Below are 15,226 nucleotides of genomic sequence, written 5' to 3'. Positions count from 1 at the left end.
ATGTCAAACTGCAACTCTTCTCAGTATCTAACTAATAGATTATCATCCTAATCACTCATTTTTCAGTGAAATGAGGACATTTGAATAATAAAATAACAATGCTGAGAGGCGTTTTGATACATAAAATTTCGAGGTTTCTTTTTAAAAAATAATTAATCAATGGGGACATTTTAAAAGTTACTCAATCTAACCGAACTAAAAGAAAGAGACAATGAAACATGAAAAAAAGAAAGATATTCCTTGTGATAAGAGAATGTCAAAACACGGTTACATCGCGTCTCTTGTATCACAAAATCATGAAATAAAGACAGAATAAAAAAGAAAGATATTCCTTGTGATAAGAGAATGTCAAAACACGGTTACATCGCATCTCTTGTATCACAAAATCATGAAATAAAGACAGAATAAATTCCAGGATTGATCAAATTGGATATAAGACAAGTTCTCAGTTTTCTATTAGCTCGAATGCCGGATGATCCATTTGCAAATCAGTTTGGAAACAGAATTTAGCTCTTTCTGCTAGCCCTTTTCAACTTCCTTCTTGAGAACACACTGGTAATAAGCTAATCTTCCAAAAGCACCTTCCAGCTATTCTCTGCATCATCTAAACTATTGAATTATGGAAACGCTGGCTTTAAATTCCCTGTTTTATAGAGAAAGAGGACTGTAAGCGCATACAAACAACAGCTGACATGAGAACGCGCTCAACTTCTACCTATCAAAACAGGCAGATAATATGTACAACTCGACAAAAAAAAAAAGAGGATAGAGTACATATAACAACTGAAGAAACAGATAATTCTTCTTTTTAAAAAAAAAAATGACAATAACCTAAGTTAAAATTTGATGAAGGATGCCTTTCCTGGCAGAGTATCTGCAAATTTTGAGTAAACATCCGGAGTCTGCCACCAAGTATTCAAGCTTTTGATGTCTTCTACCTAAACATCAAAGACAATTTATTTTTTAATCATCAATTGCAGAATAAACTAGAATTTAGTCATTTTAGTACAGAAGCATTCCTCCTAGATTTGCCTTTCTAGATTGAAAAGCAACAATTTCTTGAGCAATATGAAGACAAACTAGAATTTACCATCGACCTCAAGCTATTTTAGCTTAATTTATACCAATAGCATATGAAACAATAAAACATACGAAGAATGTATTTCTTCTGCTTTGTCTGACCAAGACCAAAGAGTAATGCTATAATATGTTCAGATAAAATAAGATCTCGATCTGATTCTGTTATCTTTTTTTTTTACTGGAAAAAAATAAAGCACCTTGAACCACTAATCAAGGAGGCAGATAAGAAATTGTCTCTGGTCAAGACTTTAATTGAGAGAAATATCCACAAACTGAATAAGTACATGGAGAGTAAACAGTTTGCACTGAATCAAAATCCACAAGGTTGGAGCAAAAGAGGAGGTCAACAATGAGGAAAAAATAGCCACAAGCAAACTGTTGTAATGGGATGTTTCCCAATCAAAAATCTTATAATCAATTCATTAGAGAACACTTTCAAAGGCTAACATAATTTTAACAGCTCACATGGACAAGAATTTACCACTAACAACTAAGACCAATTGGAACGACACACAGGTTTAAATTAAATCATCTGAATAAACTAAACCAGGAACTCAACCACACAAAATGGAGGTAAATGAAGGACTTACATGGTGAATACTTGCACAAGTGATTTTGGACTTTTGTAACCCGCTTGGGCACAAGATATTGCCTTATCAAGACCATCCTTCTCTGGAGCTACTGGTTTTCCCTTTTGCCTTGATTCTGGTTTCCAGCAAACTTTGGCTAGAGATTTGCTAAGCAAGTCAGCTATTCCCGTGGCCATTGTCTCGGCTTTCTGCACATAAGGAAAAGTATCCTTCTTGAAATGGTTTGATAACCATAAGTACATTGAGACAACCTGATGTTTAGTTTCAAGGTCCAACAGCTCAGCATCGTTTTGGGCAGAAGATTTTGGCATCCCCATTGCAATAGTAACTGGGCGATCTTCGCTATAATGTGAAGCAAATCTCAAGAGATGATACATTGCCTTGGGGTCCCTAATGTTGACAGGTGCAAAACAGAAGTTGAAGCGATCTTCAAGAGACAGGTTTTGAACCTTCTCCAACATGTTTGCAACTTTTCTAATGCCGTCATGTTGACACAGGAAATAATTTCCATCGAGGCGACAGTTATCCCGGAACTTCTCCAATAGTTCACACAAGGTGGATTTTGAATACTGAGCGGCAAACAGCTCCACCTGCTCATAGAATGGAAAAAGACCAACTTTCTGCACCTGCTCAAACGGTTGCTGCAAACACTCAATCAGGTAGTCCAAATCATCCTTAACAAAGGTTGTGGTAAGCCCATCAGGGTATACGCTTCCTCTCCGGCCAGCTCTCCCGGCTATTTGCTTCACCTGGGATGCAGGAACTGGCATCATTTTATCACCATTATACTTGGATAGAGAATAAAATACCACCCGCCTTATGTTCAGATTCAGGCCCATTCCCACAGCATCACTGGCGACCAAGACGTCATATTCATTGTCTTGTTGATTGAACAAGCCTGCTTGTTGTCGCCTGGTCTCTGGTGGCAATGCACCGTATATAACACAGCACTTGTGCTTGGTGAACTTCTCGATTGCCAATTTCACCTCGAAGATCTCCCTTCTTGAGAAGGCCACAATGCAGTCACCAGAACGCACATTCTTCATGTTGCCTAGCAATGTCTTAGCCTCTACAACCAGGGGCTTGAATCGCTCATATTGGTTCACCTGCAGGTCATCACCCGTTTCCTTGCAAATGCTCTTGACAATTTTTAGCACACTGGGATCTCCACATAGATGAATCTCATCAACCTTGAGGCCGAGCAATGCGCGCGTCCAAGCATAGCCCCGAGTGGAATCGGCCATCATTTGCACCTCGTCAATTACGGCAACATCATAGCATTCTTCGGTGGATATCATCTCGATGGTGCAGGCAACGTGGTTAGAGAAAGGCAGCGTCTTTTTCTCTTGACCAGTGTGAAGGCTGCAGTAGATACCAGACGCATTCACCCGATCAAACACCTCCATGGCAAGGAGCCGTAGGGGGCTGCAATAGACGCCGCTACGGGCCTCCATGAAGCGGACGAGTGCATTGTAAGTCTTGCCGCTGTTGGTGGGGCCGCAGTGGTAGATGATGCGGCGGCGCATGGCACGGGCAAACGGGAACCAGGTATGTGGCTGGGTGAGATCAGCAGACTCCATGAGGGTGCGAAAGCCCCGGAGCTTGTCGGGGAACTCTTCGAGGCAAAAATCGGCAAAAATGGGGAACAGAAAACGATCGGCAGCAGCTGAAGGGCCGAGGGCGATGAGATAGCGGAAGGTAGCAGGGGGGCAGCGCTGGAGGAAGAAGAGGCGAAAGCAGCGAACAGCAGTGAGGAAGAAAGAGGAAGGGATGTAGAGGGCGAGGGCTTGATCAGAAACCCACGGAGACTTGGCGAAGGAGCGGAGAACCCCGGAAAGGGCCTCCCAGTCGCGGCGGCCGAGATCGGAGGAGCCGTCCTCCGCGGCGCGAAGCTCCTGGTAGACGGCGGCAGCATCGGGCGGGGGATCGGCGTCGGTGGATAGGGTAACCGTAGGAATCGAGGCAGTGGAGGAGCAGAAAAAGTGATGGTGCGGTAAGGAGGAGGGGAAAGGAGAAGGGTAGGACGGTGGTGGAAGCCCCGCCGGTGATTCAGGGGGAGAATTGGAGGCGGAGGAGGGAGAGAAAGAAGCGAGGTGGAGAGGGAGGCGGAAGTGGCGGCGCAGGAGGAGGCGTGGACGGAAGAGAGAGGAAGCCATCGGAGGGAGAGGGGGGCGGCGGAGGCGCGCTTTTAACTAGGGATTGTTTTTCCCCTGGCTTATGATCATTCCATTCTCCGCCACACGATCGAACGGGAATGAACGGTCAGGATAGAAATGTGGGGAGCTCCCAATTTTGGCTTCGGCTAAATTTGGTGGCAAACGAAAGTGTAAAAAAACGTAGGGTGGTTAATAGTTAAATTTTAGGGGTTGAAATTTAATCAAGTCAAATTAAATTAAATTTAAATAAGTCTTTGAAATAGTTATCAAAGCTTATTTTTTATTTTTATTTTTTTTATGATTTTTAACTTAATTTAAACTTGGCTTAGTCTAATTCGGACATCTCAATTCAAACTTATTAATTATTTAAAATTTTTATATTTTAAATTTATTTAATTAATTATTAATTTTAATAATATAAATTTATTTATCCATCTTAAACTTTTACTTAGCCAAACATTAAGGCTACGTTTGGTAGGGTATAATCTACCTTATAATGTAATCAGGATTACATTACAAGTTGATTATTTTGTTTGATTTAATTTTAAATTTGTAATGTAATGTAATCTGGATTACAAAAGATAGTGAAGTTTTGTAATCTGAATTACAAAACAAATACTATGTAATCCGATTACATTACGAGGTCACCATTTAACTAAAATTTAAACGTCGAATATACTCCTAGTCCATCGCGGTCGCCGCTCGCCGCCACCTGCAACCGTCGCTCACCGCCACCCACCACCGGCGACCACCGTCGGCCGTCGTCGGCGACCATCGCCGGCCGTCGTCAGCGACCACCGCCGGCCGTCGTCGGCGACCACCGCCGGCCGTCGTCGGCGACCACCGCCGGCCGTCGTCGGCGACCACCGCCGCCCACCCCCGCCGCCCGCGACCACCGCTGGCGACCACCGCGCCCGCCGTCGCCGCCGCCAGCCACCTCTGGCCGCCACCGCCGAGGATTGTCATTGTCGCCGGTTGCCGACGACCGGCGACGGTCAGCGGTTGCTGATGGCAATGACCGACGGAGGAGGCTAACGGCGACGACCACTGATTGCTGCAAGCTCCGGTAAAGGTGCGACGATAGTCGATAGAGGTCGTAGGATATTTTTATCATTTAATAATATTACAAATTACATTGCTTATAAAAATAATAAACACCATGTTGTGCAAAGAGGGGGCAATACCTCTCAACCTTTCTGAACCGCGGAAGAAGAGGAAGAGAGAAAAGAGATCGCGCAGAACAACAAGACAAAGACGCACAAAAGAGAGCAAACACCAGGAAGGAGAAGAAGAAGAGAAAGAAAAAGAGTTACCGTGGTTCGGCGACTTGCCTACTCCACAAAACGGCCGAAGCTTTATTAGAATTCTCTTCTACACAAGAGAATCACATCTAATGATTCTTGTGTTTTCTGATTTACAATGGGTTTACAATGATCCCTATAAATACTGCTAAACCCCCAGACCCGGTAAAAATGTAACAGAATTTGTTATGAAAAACATAACAAAATTCTGTTATATAAAATCTTAACAGAATTTTATTACGAAAAATCTTAACAGATTTTTCTTCCATGACATCCCTTCATCCAAATATGAGCCACTCGTCAACAATCTCCACCTTGGCGAATATTCACCCTTTCGAAGAATACGAATATCTGGACAAAACTCCATCTCGATCTCTGGGTCTGGGCTTCCTTCCTCTAGCATCTAGAGATATGGATCAAGTTCAAGCAATGCTTAAACTTCTCTGTGGTCACTGGCTTTGTCAGCATATCTGCAGCATTGTCTGCAGTGTGAACCTTCTCAAGTTGAATTTCCCCGGAAGCAATCAACTCTATGATCTTGTGAAACCTCACATCAATGTGTTTGGTTCTCGCATGATACACCTGATTCTTCGCCAAAATAGATAGCACTCTGACTATCGCATAACAACTTGACTCCACCTTGCTGAACACCCAGTTCTCTGACCAACCCTGTAAGCCATAAAGCTTCCTTCGCTGCTTCAGCTGCTGCCATGTACTCGGATTCCGTAGTAGACAATGCAACAATAGATTGTATCATAGATTTCCAACAAATAGGTCCTCCTGCCACAGTGAATACGTATCCTGTAGTAGACCTCCTGTTATCTAAATCTCCTGCATAGTCTGCATCTACGTACCCAGCAACTAAAGGATCTTCCGGTTGTCTACTGAACATGATGCCATAATTAGTTGTATTTCTCAAGTATCTGAAAATCCATTTCACTGCATCCCAATGTGGTCGACCAGGATTTGAGAGAAACTTGCTTACCATACTAACTGCTTGCGCTAAATCTGGTCTCGTGCAAACCATGACATACATCAGACAACCAACTGCACTGGCATAAGGAACCTTTGACATCTCTTGGATCTCGTCATCCGTCTTTGGACACTGTGTACTGGATAACTTGAAGTGATGCGCCAGGGGTGTGCTCACTGACTTTGCATTCTTCATGTTGAACCTATCCAACACCTTCTCCACATAGCTACGTTGAGACAACCATAATCTCCCTGCAACTCTATTCCTGTGAATCTCCATCCCAAGAATCTTCTTGGCCTCTCCCAAATCTTTCATGTCAAATTCCTTGCTCAGTAGCCTCTTCAATTTGTCAACCTCTCTCATCTTCTTCGCAACAATGAGCATGTCATCTACGTATAGTAGTAAGAAAATCAGTGATTCATCTTCAAGGCCCTTCACATATATGCAGCAGTCATACTCGCATCTCCTATATCCGTTTTGAATCATGTATAAATCAAAACGTTTGTACCATTGCCTAGGAGATTGTTTCAGTCCATAGAGCGATTTCTTCAACTTACAAACTAACTGCTCTTGTCCGGACTGACTAAATTCCTCAGGTTGTGACATAAAAATCTGCTCCTCCAAATTTCCATGAAGAAATGTCGTCTTCACATCCATTTGCTCCAAATACAAATCGTGATGTGCCACCAAAGCCAATACAGCTCTAATTGACGTATGTCTTACCACTGGAGAGAAAATTTCTTCATAGTCAATCCCCTTTTTTTTTTTGTGAATACCCCTTTGCTACCAACCGAGCCTTAAACTTCACTTCTTCTCCCTCTGACATTGCTTCTTTCTTCTTGAATATCCACTTGCACCCTATAACTTTCTCTCCTTCAGGAAGTTCCACTAGATCCCACGTTTGGTTTTTATGCAACGACTCCATCTCCTCTGCCATAGCACCCGTCCACCTGTCCTTCTCAGAGCTATGTATTGCCTCCTGAAAAGATGTAGGGTCTCCGCTACTAGTGGTAAGTGCATAAGATACCAAGTCTTCGAATCCGTATCTAGTGGGTGGTTTTACGACTCGTCTCGTTCTACCACTAGCTATAGTGCGATGCTCCATGTGCTCTGAGCTAGAATCATCGAAGTCATGAGTCTCTAGCTCCACTTGCACAATATCTTTCTCTTTGTTGCTTTGTGGTGTTTCCTTTCCTTCTTCCTGAGTACGTTGTAACATAGCTTTCTCGTCAAACACCACATCTCTGCTGATCACCACCTTGTTTGCCTTAGGATCCCAAAGCTTGAAGCCTTTAACTCCTTTCTGATAGCCCAGAAAAATGCATTGCTTTGACTTTGCATCCAACTTTGATCTTTCCTCACTAGATATATGCATATAGGCTGGACATCCAAAAACTCGAAGATGAGAGTAATCTACTTGATTCCCTGTCCATACTTCCTCTGATACTTTGCCTTCTAGTGCTGCCCTTGGTGATCTATTAATGAGATAACATGTCATGTTAACTGCTTCCGCCCAGAAATTCTTTGCAAGCCCTGCATTCAACTGAGACATCTTGCCTTCTCAATGATCTGTTCAACCTTTCCGCTACCCCATTCTGCTGAGGTGTCCTGCGAACCGAGAAGTGCCTCATTATCCCATGTTGCTCACGAAATTCCTGAAACTTTGAATCCGTGTACTCCATTATCCGACCTAAGGCATTTGATCTTCCTTCCGTCTGGTTCTCTACTTCAGTTTTCCACAATTTAAACTTTGCAAAAGTTTCGACTTGTGACGGTAAAGTATACCCATACCTTTCGTGAGAAATCATCAGTAAAACTCACAAAATACAAGTGCCCTCCACGTGATGCTACACTGGCCGGTCCCCAGAGATCCGTATGTACGTAGTCCAGAATCCCCTCCGTCTTGTTTGTTGCAGTCTTAAATTGCACTTTGCTTTGTTTCCCAAGAACACAGAATTTGCAGAATTCAAGCTTGCACGTTTTGACACCCTTCAACAAATCTCTCTTGTGAAGTTCTAGCATCCCACGTTCACCCATATGCCCTAGCCGCATATGCCACAAGACAGTACTATCTGATTCAGACTCCACCGAGGCGACTCCACCTACAACTGTAGTCCCTATCAACTTGTAGATGTTTCCTGCTACCTTTTGTCCTTTCATTACCGTCAGAGCTCCCTTGCTGACTTTCATCACCCCGCTCACTGATTTGTAATTACAATCAATACCATCCAGTGTGCCTAGTGAGATCAAGTTCTTCCTTAGCTCTGGTATATATCTGACATCACATAAAGTTCTGATCACACCATCAAACATCTTGATTCTGACATTCCCTATGCCGATAACCTTGCATGATGCATCGTTTCCCATCAACACTGAATCAGAATCCACTGCCCTATAGGTGTCAAACCAATCCTTGTTTGGAGTCATGTGATATGAACATGCAGAGTCTAAAATCCATGCATCCGTCAGCTGCTCCGAACTTGACATAACTGATAGCATATCTCCATCACCGCTTTCTGAATTTTCTTCTTCAACTATGTTTGCAGACTTTGCCGAACTACTTTTGTTCTCTGCAACATATTTCTTTATCTCTGGACAATTTCTCTTGATATGACCTTTACCTCCACATTTGTAGCACGTGATCACCTTCTTCCTTCTCGACTTAGAACGAGTCTTGTTGTTGTTGTCATATCCATGTCGAGATTTGCTCCTACCACGCTCTTGGTTGCTATTTACCACAAGTCCTTCTCCTTGAGAAATTTCATCGCTTGTTTTCTTCCTTTGGTGAAAACCTAGCAATGCACTTGTGATCTCCTCCAATTTGAGAGTTTCCTTACCCCACATCAAAGTAGTAACCAAATTCTCGTACGTAGGAGATGAAGGTAGAGAATTCAACAACATCAGCGCCTTGTCTTCGTCTTCGATCTTCACATCAATCCGCTTCAGATCACTTACAATCTGGTTGAATACGTTGATGTGCTGGCTCAGATCGGTTCCTTCTGTCATCTTCAGCCCGAATAATTTCTGCTGAGATACAGCTTGTTTGTCAATGATTTTGACATGTACCGACTTTCGACTTTTACTAAATTGTCACCGGTGACTCCTCGTCCATGACATGGTACATCACGTCATCCGTAAGACAAAGCCCGATTATTGCCACCGCCTTCACCAGTTCTTCCCAATCTGATTTCTCCATGCTTCCGGTTTCTTTTCTCCTAGCGCCTTCACATGCCTTGTTGCACCAACAAGTCCTTCATACATCAGTGTCCACTAATTCTAGAACTTCATTGCTCTATGTCCTTCAGATTTAAAGGATCTCTTAGACATCTTACCGCCAAACAAGATTCACAATTGTTGTGCAAAGAGGGGCAATACCTCTCAACCTCGAATGCGGAAGAAGAGGAAGAGAGAAAGAGATCTGCGGAACAACAAGACAAAGACGCACAAAAGAGAGCAAACACCGGGAAGGAGAAGAAGAAGAGAAAGAAAAAGAGTTACCGTGGTTCGGCGACTTGCCTACTCCACAAAACGGCCGAAGCTTTATTAGAATTCTCTTCTACACAAGAGAATCACATCTAATGATTCTTGTGTTTTCTGATTTACAATGGGTTTACAATGATCCCTATAAATACTGCTAAACCCCCAGACCCGGTAAAAACGTAACAGAATTTGTTATGAAAAACATAACAAAATTCTGTTATATAAAATCTTAACAGAATTTTATTACGAAAAATCTTAACAGATTTTTCTTCCATGACATCCCTTCATCCAAATATGAGCCACTCGTCAACACACCAAATAAAAAAATGTAATCACCCTTGTAATCAAAGATTACATACATTACATTATCAAACGTAGTAATTTAATCAAAATTACATTACAAATTTGATTACATTACAAGTTACATTACATTACACCCAACCAAACGTAGCCTAAATTTATTCACTAAATTTATTCACAAACATTTAATTTATTTACTTAAGAAAAAACTAAGGTTCATTTACTTGGAGTGGAAGGGAGGAAAGGACAGGAAGGGGAAAGTCAATTCACGGAGAGGAGAGATGAACAACACGCTATGGAAATAAGTATCCATATGTAAATTTTATTGGTTATATGTACATAATGGCGAGTAGACCATTTTTCTTGAATAAACACACATGAAGCTTAAAGATGTTACACGAGTAGAGGGAACAACTTCTTCCATGATCTTTTGAATTTGAAGCCTTTTATGGCTGAAAGACGCGACGAAACATGGTGAATCTCTTTGTCATCTTCTTCCTCCACCTCCTCCGAAGGTGGTGCTGCCTGATCACACTCCAACGATTGGTCCCAGAATCGTGCCTCCCTCCTCTTCTTCTTGACGGTGGCGAGAACATCATCCTTATTGCAAATTCCCCAAACCGTCACCTTCTGCAACTCGTAATCCACGCGTACTGAATGAATTCCTGGGTCGACGAGCATTTTCAATCGATATAGTACTTCTAACAAAAGAAACATTTGAGTCGAGTCGAGTCAATACCTCTAAGATGAGACAGTGCCCTCTTGACCTTCTTCTCGCAGCCATAAGAGTAGAGGGGGACCTTCATCTCCACAAACTGAGCCTCCACAGGCTTGCTCCCTGCTGGCACAATCTGCAAGTGAGCCATGCCTTGGTGTCTGCATAAAATGTAAACCCTGAGATTAACCTTCACTTCCTTAATGCCCAAGGCCCTGTTAAGACACAAACAACAGGCACATCTCTGATCTATATATAGTGAATTAACAAGCAGCTAGCTTCAAGGACCAGTTAACTTACTGATCAAACTAATCAGAATGATTAATCAATGGATATATTCCATGCTTTGAAGAAGAAAACTAAGTGCGGTTGGAGGCTCGTGTGCTGCTTTTTGGGGTTGCTGATGGTGAAGAGAATTGTTAGGTGCTTTGCTGACGGATAAGGGCAGTGGAAGAGGATGTGGAAAGTGGTTCCTGGCTTGGAAACCATGTGGGCTGCTTTCTCCTTGTTGTTCCATTGAATCTTTGGCAAAGGTGGAAGAAACGGCGAGTTGCTTTCCGACCCTCTTTGGTCGAGAGATTTATGTTCGTTCGGCTCCGATAGATGTCCTCCTTTACAGAAAAAGATCATCAGAGAATGATGATGGACCAAGAAATTGAAATCATATAACCTAACACATGACAAAGTGCATGTGTTTTACTTTATTGTACAAATCTTCATAGCACAATTAAGTCCTAAAATAGGCTTCAATCCAAATGTTGTCCGTCTCTACCTATAATTATGGTAGAACAGAGAAAACAATATAAAATTTTGAATCTGTCATTTAAAGAGAAAAAATATATATCAAAATGGCAAAAATCACAAGGAACCAAACAATTGAAAATATCTTCTCTCCTCTCTCTCCTCTTTAGATATATGCCTTCTTCCTTGCCAACCAAAATCCTCATCATCCTCCTTTGAATTCAAGAAAAGGCAGTACTAAAGTGATGCATTACCAAATGTCCTAGTTTTGCTCCTACTTTTGCCACCCACCTAATCTCGCTATAAACTTCTTACACCGTTCTATCCTCAATCCCCTCTCCTCTTCCATTCACCTCTTGTTAGATAGCAAGAACTAGTTCAAAAGTTACAATTACTACAATCTCAATTAGTCCAAATCTCCTACCTTCAGCTACCTTTCTTACTACTCTGTGCTTATAAGAGCCACTTGCATAAAACATACTCTGAGGCAGTGTAGGTTCGCCAGTCACACGATGGGGGAAGAAGCTAAGCAGGTAAGGAGTTCTTTGTGATTGTTTGCTTCTAAAATGCAGCTAAGATTTTTCTTCCTTCTTTTGGCAGGAAGCGGAGGCGAAACAAGAAGAAAATAAAGAAAAAAAGACAGAGGAAACAAAGCCAGGGCCTGCTCCTTCAGTCGTGTTGTCTCTGGATTTGCACTGTGTTGGATGTGCAAAGAAGATTGAGAAGTGCATGCTCAAGTGCACAGGTAAAGGTTCCACCTAATTCTGAGTTTTATGTGCCATGCGGTGTTGAGTTAATGGTTTCTTCGAATCAGGGGTTGAGAGTGTTGAGGTGGACATGGTGAAGAACCAGGTCACAGTGAAAGGGGTTGTGGATTCTCAATCTCTGTGCTCCAGAATCCACAAGAGAACACGGAGGAAAGTGCAAGTAGTCTCTCAGCCGACTGCAGAGACCGAAGGGGACTCCATGCCGGAAGTTGTTCCACCTCAGGTAGATAAAATTCAAGGTTGAGATGAAACAATAAGTTTTGAATTGCTTGGAGGATGTAACTTGAGTTTGTGACAGGAGAGTAGCATGGCAACAATTGAGCTCCTTGTCTACATGCACTGTGAGATATGTGCAGAGCTGCTGAAGAGGAAGATACTAAAGATGAAAGGTGAGTGAGTGAAATTAGGGCTGGAATTTTTTATAAAATTCCCGACCCTTCCCGACTCCCAACCCGTTCCCGTCCCGAATTTTTCCCGACCCGAATTTTTCCCGACCCGTATGGTCGGGATTTTTCCCGACCCGACCAAAATCGGGAAAAGGATCGGGTACACTAGCTCTACCCGACGGGCTTCCCGACCCGACCCGAATATATTAATAATAATTTTTAATTCGAGTTTTTAAAAAAAAATAATATAGAAAATTAGGTTTAAAAATTAAAAAATCTAAAAACTGATTCAACTAAAGTATGATTTTTAAAAACACAAAAAGAAAAATATAAAAATAAGTAAATAGTAAAGTAAGGGTTGTTACTTATGCATCTCAAATTCTCTCGTTCACTTCACGCCACGCCATTCACGCCCTTCGCCCTTCGCCCTTCGCCCTTCGCCCTTCACCATTCGGCGTTCGCCTTTCGCCGTTCAACCTCGCCCTCGCGGTTTCGCGGTTCGCCTTCGCCCTCGAGGTCTCGCCCTTCACCCTTCGCCCTTCGCCCTTCGCCCTTCGTCGTTCGTCGATTTATTCCACTGGAACCCTAGCCCATACCCACACCGCCACTGGAACCCTAGCCCACGCTGCTTCGTCTTTCGCTGACTTATTCTTGGTAACCTTTCTTCCTTTAAAATGAATCCAAGATATAGTGAATAGGGATGTAATTTCTAGTTGTTCATTGTGCTTATAGTTATCAGATTACCTGTGACTGTGGATTTGGGTCCTAGATCATGTTGAATTTTGTATGGTTATCAGGTTATGGTAGTTTATAGAAATATCCAGGTCAATTTTTTTTTTTGTTATTGTATGACTAGACCACACCCACTTCCACTTCCTGATGCTTCTGTTGCGAATTAGATTGGAACAAAGTTGACGTACGTAGTTCATGGTGACAACGGTGCACGGTTTAATTCCTCGTCTGCTCCTCCTATGCATGCATATGCACTTGTCTAGCTAGCTACTTGTGGATTTATTAGATAAGAGTCATAGATCTAGTGTACTTTAATGTCCACGATCTTATTTTGTGGTTGATCTTATTGGCTAAAAACAGGTTACTAGCATGAGTATTACTGTTGTGAGTCATAGAACCAGTCAGACTAGTGTTCAAGTTATAAAATTATGTTTGATGTTGTACAGTATAAAGACTAGTGTTCAAACATTAAAGTATACCCGTTCCCGTCCCGAATTTTTTACAGTTGTGAGTCATAGAACCAGTCAGACTAGTGTTCAAGTTACTAGCATGAGTATTACTGTAATAACTTATGTTTGATGTTGTAATCTCTATTTTTCTTAACTGTGCAGCTAGGTGACCATACATTCTCTTTTTACTTTTTAGTAATATACTGTAATCTCTATTTTTCTTAAATCTTGCTCACCTAGCATTCTCTTTTTAGTAATATTTGAATGTTTCTAACTGTGTAGCTATCTGATTCTGAACGATATTCATTTTATTATAGTCATTCATAAGTTCATTCATGGATGCATCTAGCGGAAGTGGTAGCTCTCCTTCCATCACTCAACCTCACATAGTATCTCCATCCAAAACATCAATCATTCATGAGAAAGTAGTAGATATTGGAGGCAAAAGGAAAAAAGTAGCGGATGTATGGTAACATGCCAAGAAAATTATAAGGAGAAATGACAAAAATGAGGTCACTGCTGTTGTTGCTATTTGCAATTATTACAAAACTGAAGTTCCTGCCCATAGCAAAACACATGGGAATAATGGCATTGATGGGCATGTGAAGAAATACAAAAAGAATCCTCATAATGCGGTGAAGTCTTTTCAACCAATCTTAACACCGTCGTCCATGAATAATGCTTTGACACCCCACATCTTTTGCTTAAAAAAACTTGAAGATAAGGTTGTTGCATTTGTTGTTAAAGATGAGATGCCATTTAGGGTAGTGGAAGGGGCAGGGTTAGTAGAGATGATGAAGGAAGCTCAACCTCGATTCAAGATTCCCAACAGAAAGAAAATTGCATCTCTTGTATGGGATTTATATGCATTGGAGATGGCTAAGATAAAGAGTGTCATTGGTGATCAAAGGGTAAGTATCACGACCGATACTTGGACCTCAATTCAGAATATCAATTACATGGTAATCATAGCTCATTTCTTGGACAATGATTGGAAGTTGCATAAGCGAATAATAAATTTCACGAAGATTACCTCTCACAAAGGAGATGACATTGGCAAAGTTTTAGAAACATGCTTGAGCGATTGGGGGATAGATAAAGTTTTCACTATCACAGTTGATAATTCTAGCACGAATGATAAAGCGGTGGAGTACATGGGAAAGAGGCTAAAGGAAATGGGTACTCTATTATTTGATGGTAAATACTTGCATTTGAGATGTTGTTGCCATATTATAAATTTAATTGTCAAGAGTGGGTTGAAGTTTCTTAATGAGTCAGTTGAGTCCATTAGAAACTGTGTGAAATATATTCACTCTTCTAGGGCACAGTTGGACCAATTTAGAGAGTGTGCTATCCTATTGAAGATGGATAAAATGTCAACCGTTCCAATGGATGTGCCTACGAGATGGAATTCCACCTATACAATGTTTTTTGTTGCATACAAGTTTAAAAAAGTATTTGGTAGGATGGCAGAGAATGTTTAATTTGTTGAATACTTTGAAGAAGTAGATGGTTCAGAGAAGAAAAAGAGAGTGGGGCCTCCTATGGAAAAAGAT

At 41.7% G+C, this 15,226-nt stretch overlaps 3 protein-coding genes across 6 annotated transcripts; 1 reads left to right on the top strand and 2 right to left on the bottom strand.

The window, feature by feature from the left end:
- Positions 1-219: 219 nt before the first annotated feature.
- Positions 220-3,862, bottom strand: LOC122023811 (ATP-dependent RNA helicase SUV3L, mitochondrial-like). Of its 3 annotated transcripts, none has more exons than XR_006123238.1 (3): positions 1,671-3,862; positions 832-938; positions 220-643 (listed from the first exon to the last, which is right to left on the bottom strand). XR_006123238.1 is itself a non-coding variant. In XM_042582174.1 (2 exons), exons 1-2 carry the CDS (start codon positions 3,824-3,826, stop codon positions 935-937), a joined length of 2,160 nt encoding a protein of 719 aa, XP_042438108.1. In that variant the 5' UTR covers positions 3,827-3,862; the 3' UTR covers positions 618-934. The 3 variants fall into 3 exon arrangements, 1 of the variants encoding a protein (XP_042438108.1); XR_006123239.1 differs by having other exon boundaries at positions 863-938; XM_042582174.1 differs by having other exon boundaries at positions 618-938.
- Positions 3,863-10,162: 6,300 nt separating this feature from the next.
- Positions 10,163-11,593, bottom strand: LOC122025724 (heavy metal-associated isoprenylated plant protein 30-like). Of its 2 annotated transcripts, none has more exons than XM_042584583.1 (3): positions 10,896-11,593; positions 10,620-10,810; positions 10,163-10,545 (listed from the first exon to the last, which is right to left on the bottom strand). In XM_042584583.1, the coding sequence occupies exons 2-3, from the start codon at positions 10,744-10,746 to the stop codon at positions 10,274-10,276; spliced, it is 399 nt and encodes a 132-aa protein (XP_042440517.1). In that variant the 5' UTR covers positions 10,747-10,810; positions 10,896-11,593; the 3' UTR covers positions 10,163-10,273. The 2 variants fall into 2 exon arrangements, with proteins under 2 accessions (XP_042440517.1, XP_042440516.1); XM_042584582.1 differs by having other exon boundaries at positions 10,620-10,756.
- On the top strand, positions 11,586-13,889 carry LOC122025723 (heavy metal-associated isoprenylated plant protein 9-like). The gene is made up of 4 exons (XM_042584581.1): positions 11,586-11,869; positions 11,937-12,081; positions 12,151-12,326; positions 12,402-13,889. The coding sequence occupies exons 1-4, from the start codon at positions 11,849-11,851 to the stop codon at positions 12,498-12,500; spliced, it is 441 nt and encodes a 146-aa protein (XP_042440515.1). The 5' UTR covers positions 11,586-11,848; the 3' UTR covers positions 12,501-13,889.
- The last annotated feature ends 1,337 nt before the right edge of the window (positions 13,890-15,226 follow it).

Source organism: Zingiber officinale, chromosome 9B, assembly GCF_018446385.1.
Source record: "Zingiber officinale cultivar Zhangliang chromosome 9B, Zo_v1.1, whole genome shotgun sequence".
Taxonomy (NCBI): domain Eukaryota; kingdom Viridiplantae; phylum Streptophyta; class Magnoliopsida; order Zingiberales; family Zingiberaceae; genus Zingiber; species Zingiber officinale.
The sequence above is the reverse complement of the archived record's forward strand: the minus strand, read 5'-3'. Positions and strand labels throughout refer to the sequence as shown.

Bases quoted from the DNA above. Each gene is read 5' to 3' on its own strand.
- LOC122023811 (XM_042582174.1), bottom strand. From the start codon at position 3,826: ATGGCTTCCTCTCTCTTCCGTCCACGCCTCCTCCTGCGCCGCCACTTC.
- LOC122025724 (XM_042584583.1), bottom strand. From the start codon at position 10,746: ATGGCTCACTTGCAGATTGTGCCAGCAGGGAGCAAGCCTGTGGAGGCT. The intron at 10,546-10,619 runs GTATTGACTCGA...TCGTCGACCCAG, and splicing joins GGCACTGTCTCATCTTAGAG to GAATTCATTCAGTACGCGTG.
- LOC122025723 (XM_042584581.1), top strand. From the start codon at position 11,849: ATGGGGGAAGAAGCTAAGCAG. The intron at 11,870-11,936 runs GTAAGGAGTTCT...TTCTTTTGGCAG, and splicing joins TGGGGGAAGAAGCTAAGCAG to GAAGCGGAGGCGAAACAAGA. The intron at 12,082-12,150 runs GTAAAGGTTCCA...TCTTCGAATCAG, and splicing joins GTGCATGCTCAAGTGCACAG to GGGTTGAGAGTGTTGAGGTG.